This window comes from Vicia villosa, linkage group LG6 (genome assembly GCF_029867415.1).
Source record: "Vicia villosa cultivar HV-30 ecotype Madison, WI linkage group LG6, Vvil1.0, whole genome shotgun sequence".
Taxonomy (NCBI): domain Eukaryota; kingdom Viridiplantae; phylum Streptophyta; class Magnoliopsida; order Fabales; family Fabaceae; genus Vicia; species Vicia villosa.
In genome coordinates, this window is record NC_081185.1 from 146225908 (window position 1) to 146234423 (window position 8516).

Here is an 8516-nt window from a genome sequence, read left to right on the forward strand (position 1 = left end):
TACACTTAACTCCGAAAAACCATTGATATAAAATATCTAAAAATATGTTGTTAACATTATTTGCATTTATTTATGCCCCTATATTATTAGGTAACTCACCTCATATTTGAACATTTATATGAGATTTTATATCAATTATTTTTCTTAAGTCTCAAAGAATCTAAGTTAATGTTAACAATGTTGTTCAAATTTATTATAATTAACAAACTTATTGAAAAAAACGTGTTCATATTTTTCGAATTTCAATATATGTTTTGATTTAAAAGTTATTTTATATCAATTAATTTTGAGTCAATCTAAAAAGAAATCAATCAGAAAATGCTAATAATAATATTTAAGAATTCTATGACAATTTTAAAAAGTTACTAAAAATGCTTTCATATAACTACGTGTAGACTCTGTTCATTTTATAAATTATGTATAAAAAAACATAAAATTAATTGATAAGTAAGTCATTTTTTAAAGAAAAACGTTAAATAAAAGATTGTACGATACAAACAGTGTAACGCAAGAAGTTCGCGTCTCGTCTTCAATTTTCCAGTTGAAATAAGGCACAAATATTTCAAAAACAATAAAAGAAACGCCCACCGTGGGGCTCGAACCCACGACCACAAGGTTAAGAGCCTTGCGCTCTACCAACTGAGCTAGACGGGCTTGTTGCCTGTCTAGCTCAACCGAAGCCATATAATTTTAATATTTTCAGTCTATAACTTTCCTTCTCAGCCTTTGGTCCCACGAGCATCTTGCATTGTTAATTCAACCATAATATAATTTTATAATATTTTCCATCTGTAACTTTCCTTCTCAGTCTTTGGTCCCACCCACACCACCGTCTGCATGCTAAGTGACCTTAAATATCTAACTTAACCTTTTTAAGACATTTTTTTAAAGTTTATTTAATTGAGCTATGTATGTACATGTATGTAATCATAATTTATTATTTTTTATTTTGAGTTTTTAAAAACAAAAAATCTAACTCTCCAATATACTCAAGATCAAATGTGAAGAATTTTTGGATAGATGATTTGTAAATATTTTTATAGGCGCTTTCTGAATCTTAAGTTCGGTCCTGATTTTGGTGAAGTTCTGAAGTTCAATTCATCTAAATATTTTAAGAAGAGTCTGGTGAAATTTTGGAGTCTAATTCATCTAAACTTTTTTTAATCAAAAATGTAAACTTTTTTTAATAAAAAATGTAAGCCAAAAAGTCTTGACGTATCTTGGACTATAAATAGAAATTTTCTCAAAAATTAAGCTCCGTTTCAGTCAAATATTACTTTGTTTAAGTCTACTATCGACATTGGATCCAAACGGGCCCATCATGTAAAATACTCTATTCACATACATTTTTAAACTATCTTAATTATTTCTTCACTAAAATATTCATAATTATTGTCTTTTACCAATAAATAGTATGAAGGATAAATTCGAAAAACAGTACCAACAGTTAACAAATTAATAATACAAACTTTTTGAGTTATCTTACCCCATCTTATTTTAAACCACAAATTTGTTACTAAATTTGTTTGCAATATTCAGAATAAGACTTCAAATTTAAAATCAGAAAGATGCCATAAATCTCAAATGAACATGGTATTCAAACTTTACAATCAGTGCCCTTATAGTTTCAAGGCACAAAAATTAAAGGGCATGCCTATTTTTCCCCTAGATGTTAGTCCAGTCCTATTCTATACATGTTCATTCTGAAGGCAACTACTAAACCACTGATTCTATTTCTGATTCTGAACAATTCTCTTGTGGATCAAATGCCAAATCAAATGGAGGTGGTGGTGGATCAACATTTAGGGTACCATCTAGTACTCTCACTACCTCTTCCATCGAAGGTCGTTTCCGTTCGTCGACTTGAACGCACCAGAACGCGATTCTTAATGCACGTTCGAGTTCCTCCAAATCAGCACCACCGTCGATTCTTTTATCGACCACGTTGGTTACCCTTCCTTCCAGCCATTCTTTGTAAGCCCTTTCGCAGAGTTGTTTGTGATCGCGACAGCCGGTTAACAAGGTTAACACTAATTTGCCGAAATCTGCTACGTCTTTTTCTGCTGAAAAGCCGCAGTATGTAGCCTCGCCGTCAACTATTGTGAATCCGTAATCAGACACCTTAGCAACTGAGTTTTCGTCTAACATTACATTCTCGCATTTCAAGTTTCCGTGGCTTATAAACTCCCTACACCCCGAATGCAAATAACAGATAGCTTTCGCAACAGATGAGCATATTTCAACTCTCGTTCTCCAAGTAAGCTTCTTGCAAAGAGTAGAATCGTCTAAATACTTGTCCAACGAGCCGTTTTTGGCATATTCGTAGACCAAATATCGATGATTGAACTCACAGCAGTAACCCTCCAGCTTCATTAGATTCTTGTGGTGGATGTTCCCTATCTTCAGAACTGCGCTCCGGAACTTCCTTTCTTCTATAGTTGCATTCAGGTCTTTGATTGCAAGTACACGATTGCTCGGTAGCACACCCTTGAACATATTTGGCCCAACTTGATTCTTGAGATCTCCGGTGATGCTCTTGATTTCTGCAAAGGATAACACCATCAAACCTTTTGAATTCGGGTGCGTGAATGCTAGTGCGACTCTTCTCATAGTAGAACTTTTTCTTCTACATATGAAGAAAACAATTCCCAGCTGGATAAAACCAACAATGACAAATGTTCCTGAGGCTGCTCCTACCAAGCAAGGAACACAGAGCCTGTGATGAGACGATTCTGATGGAGGCGACTTTTCCGAATTGGGGTATACGGCAAATGGATCTAAGCAACTCTTAACAAATGATATTGAGCTTAGAGATGGATCTGTATAGCCAGTTACGTATTTTGTTTTCTTTATCGAACATTGTGGACCACCGATGTTCGAAAATGTTGCAACTGTACACATGGAGTCATTATGGCACAACTGCTCACATTGCTGCAAACTACTTGTGACAATCGAATCATCAGGAGGGTAATATCCATATAGATATATGTTCTCGTACCGTTGCATAGAGGTACCAATAGTACAATCCTGTTCACTCGGAACCAAACATTTGTTAGTTTCGTTTGTCTTGAAAGGGCACCTGCACTCAGCCGAACCTGAAGCATTGAAGACGCAGACACCACGGTCGACACAAGTAGCAAAGACCTTGCATTGATTCTCAACAGCTTGCCAAACCGATCTCCATGACTGAGAATCTTCCATCCATGAATATAACCGGAGATTGCCATCAAAATCTAGCCTAAGAAACCGATAACTCACAGAATCGTTGTGGTCTTCTCCAAACACACTCCAAACAGCTATAGAATGTTGGTCTTGAAGTTGAAGAGATCCATCGGATGTGATGGATGCAGTGAGATTTGCATTTGCAATAGAGGAATGGCTTTCACCTGTCCAGTATACAACATTACTGTCCCATCGAAGCTGCAACCGACCAGAAGCATTCAAGTAAAGACTATAGTGACTAGTCTCTAGGTCCTTGGATGAAGCACGAAGTGTCTTGGATACATGTAATCTCTGTCCTGGGAGTAGTGTATCAGAAGGATTATCAAAACTTTGCCAAATCATGTTTTGTTTTGAGTCTACAAGAACAAGATTTCCATCGTCGTTAAGAGAAGCCGAAACAACAGATCCGTTTCCCGTTCCACTAGTCCACGCAGTGACTCCGCGTAAGGAATCAAACAAGACGAGCTCCCCTTGTGGAGTAAGTTGGAAATATGACATGTTGCTTACTTTGACATGACCACCAGCAATCCATACAAGTGTCTGTTGGCTATAAGGAATAGACACCGAATTGAAACGAATGCCGACACTAAACTGGTTAGGTTCGTCAATAACGTTAAAGAACCCGAATGCGAAATCGCGATTGGTGGAAACCCAAAAATTATTATCAACAACAGAGAGTTTGGAACCTAATGCTATCACATCTGTTACAGCAGGATGTAACAAGAAGCCAAATAAAACACAAAGCAACAATGCTAACCTAAGGAGACACTTCGACCGAAGCATTTCGATATAATCTTAGAAGAACAGACCAAGATATATTATGATGAGTTCAATTTCCCAAACTCACATTTACACCAAACACCTGTGAAAGAGATAAGATAAGTTAAGGTTTTTGTCAACGAAAACAGCTTAAAAGGCAAAAAGCACATACATTGAAGTCAAATATTAGGTAAACTATGATGTCAAGAAATATCCAAATAGAATCAAAAGTGGAAGAAAATGTACGAAGTTTGGTACCTTAGTCCAAAGCTCAGAAACTCAAAATAAGCACCACACACTACCACCATGAAAATCTCAGAATCTTGCAACAAATTAAGAAGTTACCACCATGAATTTGACAGAGAATCTTGAAATTGGACAGTGTTGAGACTCATGTATAACTTAAACAGGAATAAAGAGATTACAAAATGAAAGCCCTTTTGACTATTTTGCAAATTAAAAGCAAAAAGCTGAACTTGAGTACTAAAAATTGAAACTTTAAGCACATATGGGACCCAAACTACACAAAAAGCAGTTCATTTGAAAGAATGCATAATCCCTCTTCAAGGTTCAAGCTTCTACAAAGGAAAGTTATTGTTAAAGAGATCTAAGTAAATAAAAACAGCTGAAATTAAAAGCTTAAGCTAAGAAGTGATGAATGTTAAACAATTGAACACACCAAATCTCATGACCCAGATGGAAAGTTTTTTCCTTTTTCACTTCCTTGCTTTTCTTAGCAAGCAAGCTGAAAAGGGTAATGAACACTGAAGCTTGTTGGGTTTAGATTTGAAGGATGAAAAGAATGATGTAAAGTGTAAAGTTTGATTTTTGAGGAAATGGGGAGTAGAAAGTGAGTAATGTGAGTGTGGGAGAGAGAGTAGTAGATAATGGGTGTGTTGCTGGATTAGATGGTGATGGCGAAGAAGAAGGAAAAGGAGAGGAAGACGGTGAAGAAAAAGTGAAGAAGACAAAGGAAAAGGATTTTAAGGAATTTTACTTTATTATTGTTAGTTGTTTGTTTTTATTGTGGATGTATTTGTTTTGAATTGAATTGAAAAGGTAAATATTTCTTTGTTTTCTCTATTATTGAGTGTTAAGTAGTAGTATTTTTTTTTACAAATATGTTGATTATTGATTCTTTTGGGTATTAACTATAGATATTGTAATAAGAATTTAATGTGTATCATTGTCTAATAAAAATGTCTTGCACTTTTAACAAATTAAAGTCAATTAAATAAACTATTTTAAAGTACTTAGAATTTTCTATAAAAAAGTTTAGGATTTTTAATGATTAAATATTTATGATTGTATGATTGTGTAAATACTTTTTAAACTAGGAGAAATGTATTAATTAGTGTTTCATACTAAAACTAGAATTTGAATGAAGATTAGGGGTAATGGAGGATCTGAGCTTCCGATGCTGCAGAGAGGAGCTGACCTGCAAGATTATCACTTCAACGTTTAAGTTAATATATGAGGGAGAACGGTGAATTAAAATTGAATTTGAAACTACATATCTGAATTAACGCTTTCTCTATACGTAGAAGAGATGGAATAACAATTTTGCTATTTGTGAGGCATGGATCACGGAGATTCGTTGGATGCATTTGAAGTTTAGATCCTCTGTGATCATCCGTAAGATAGTCATTGTGTGCTAAGAAGATTCGGGAAGAATTATAAGCTCTTTGTGGTGGTCAGTCGGGATTAATATGGTTGGTTCAGAGCAATAAGAAAGAAGATCCAAATAGGGGATATAGTTATTCCATTGGTTTATAATTTGTTAAAGAACTATAGAATGAGATTTAATGACCAAGAGCAATAATAAAGAAGCTACAAATAGGGGATATAGTTATTCCATCGGTTTATAATTTGTTAATGAACTATAGAATGAGATTTAATGACCAAGATAAAGATAACTACCCTAGAATCTCTTTCAATCCATAAGTGTTGTCAATCTTTAGGAAAGGCAAGCTCAATAATATTTACTGCACCTAATAACTCACTTGTGGGAGCTTTAGCAAAACCTAGGTCTAAAGCAAAACAAACAAAATTGTTGGGAGCATAATTTCTAAAAATTCCACCACATGAACACGTCAGGATTTCCATTATAGATATCATCTATGTTGCATTTTACCCAACGAAGAATAGGAGAACTCCAAAATATTTATTTTGTAACATTTAAGAGATGACGATGATCTATGATTCCGAAAACTTTAATGAGTAAAAAAATTCTCATGGATGAATGGTGACTAGTTTAAATGAGATACTAGTCAAAGAGGCATTGGATATATGATCATGTCAATTGTTGATTTCTAATTAATCCTTTTTTTATTGAATCCCTTTTGATTTTTGTAATGTCATATAACATTAGGAGTGCACATGGTTAAAGAAAGCATGACTAACTTACTCTATGGGACCAAGATCTATTGACACTTTTTGAGAGATTTAGTAAGGGGAAGAAGGTTGATAGAAATGTTTGTTACCCAGGTCAATCAATTCCAAATATAAATAGAAAATGAGCAATCAGTGAACAAGTAAATTACTGTTGCTTTAGATTTCTCACAAAGGTTTCAATTAGAAGGAATGTTGCAGCCTCTAACATTGACATTCACACCAGTTGGCAATTTGTTGTGTGAAAATTTCAAGCTGGAAGTGATTTAGAGAAGGATATATTTGTGTCAAATTTTCTTTTACTAGTTGATGTTTTAGTCTATGGGTGAATGGAAGATATAGACATTCTTGAAAGATAAACTACTTGAGAAAAGTGGGGCTACATTATCTTATCTTCTTTTTCATCCAAAGGAATTTGGATATGATGTTGAGTAGGTTGGGATAGGCTTATTATAGGTCTTGAAGGATAGTCAATCATTTTTTTGATAATTTTTTTTTTACTTTGGCCTAAAAATGCTTATGAAGAAAAAGAGAGACATTGAAGGACATAACTAAAGGAGAACTTGTCTAATTATCAGTTCAAAAATTGATTGTAAAACTATCACTAGACAACCAATAAGCATTATTTTGAATATCAAATATTTTGGTTTTAATATTAATCCAAATAAAAAAAATGTGATAACAGACAAGAGAATTGGATTTGATTTCCCTTTTTCTTAAAAGGAGCCGATTGATTATTGGAAATAAGGAGTTTCCAACAAAGTTTTAGATCGGCTACTTCATTAATTTAAGAAAGGATATGAGGCCTAAGCCATCTTTTAAAAAAGGAGAGAAAAATGTAAGTCAAACCATTGTAGCTAGTTTCCTTTGGTTTATGTCACCGCTCCAAGTAAATTTCTTCATCCATATTTCAATGTCTTTAATTATACTTTTAAGCCAAGCATAAATGGAGAATGAGCATATCTTATATATCAATCTTCACCATTTGGACAAAACATTAGCCTTCCAATGTGACAATTTGGTTCTGATGTTATTAGTAATAGGTTACAGGTCGACAATCTTAGGCTTTCCTTTATATATATATATGGACCCCTAGACAAATAAAAGGTAAAGAACCAATGTAAAAGACATGATAGCTTTCTAGATTGATTGGTCTATGTTGATAAATGGATCCAACGAAAAATGGTTGCTTTAGAAGGATTGACAACCTAGTCAGACATCAAAACAAAACAAAACAAAACATCTGGATTAACATCTGGGAGAAGAGAGGGTCTTCTTGCCTCACCGCTTTCTTGCTAGAAAAGTAACCCTGTTATTTTCCATTCATTGAAATTGAAAGATAAGCATGTGGATCAATTTAATCCAATGGTTAAGCTTGTTATTGCATCCAAAAGCTTTTAGGACCTTTAGATGGAACCTTTAATATATAGTGTCAAAAGCCTTTATTTTAATAGCTAGATTCCCATCAAGAGATTTATTATGTAACATTTAGATAGCCCCAAATGTTTAACATGTCTAGTCTCTAATCCATCCATATTTAAAAATAAACTACTTATTTATTAGAAATTATATAGGGTATAAGGTTTTTTAACCTGCTTCCTAAAATTTTGAAGATGATTTTATACTTGAAGTTGTCCAAAAAAAATTAGTCGTATTGATCCACCGAGTCGTCATTAGAAGTTTTAGGGATAAGGATAATGGTGTTAACATTCAAGTTCAGGAGGATCGAGCCATACATGAAGAATTGAATGGTGGATTTAATGACATTTTCTTTTATAACATTCCAATAGGTTTGAAATAAGTAGGCTTCAACACCATCAGGGCCAGGGGCACATTCCTTGTTCAAGGAAAACATAAAATTTAAAATTTCTTCAGCATAAGGGATCAGGATGAGAATGTTTTTAATATTGTAATTGACCAAGTTTGCAGTAGTTTCCTCAACGAGACCATTGTCTTCAAACTATTTGATTCCACTTAATGAGGAAGTGAAATGCCTAACAAAGTGGTAAACTATATGGTTAGGGCCAGTTATACTATTATCATTTTTTTATAACATAAATAAACTTAGTAGAATTTTAATATTGGTAATTATATGGGGGAAACTGTATTCATGTCTCCTTTAGTGTGCCACTTAAATTTGGAAT

General features: G+C 33.9%; 1 protein-coding gene and 1 non-coding gene across 2 annotated transcripts; both read right to left on the reverse strand.

Annotated features, from left to right (window-relative positions):
• Nucleotides 1-581: 581 nt before the first annotated feature.
• TRNAK-CUU (transfer RNA lysine (anticodon CUU)) lies at nucleotides 582-654 on the reverse strand. The gene has a single exon. It is a non-coding gene; the product is annotated as a tRNA-Lys (tRNA).
• Nucleotides 655-1553: 899 nt separating this feature from the next.
• Nucleotides 1554-5003, reverse strand: LOC131610373 (G-type lectin S-receptor-like serine/threonine-protein kinase SD3-1). Its single transcript, XM_058882299.1, has 2 exons — nucleotides 4240-5003; nucleotides 1554-4084 (listed from the first exon to the last, which is right to left on the reverse strand). The coding sequence occupies exon 2, from the start codon at nucleotides 4003-4005 to the stop codon at nucleotides 1717-1719; it is 2289 nt and encodes a 762-aa protein (XP_058738282.1). The 5' UTR covers nucleotides 4006-4084; nucleotides 4240-5003; the 3' UTR covers nucleotides 1554-1716.
• Between the last annotated feature and the right edge of the window lie 3513 nt (nucleotides 5004-8516).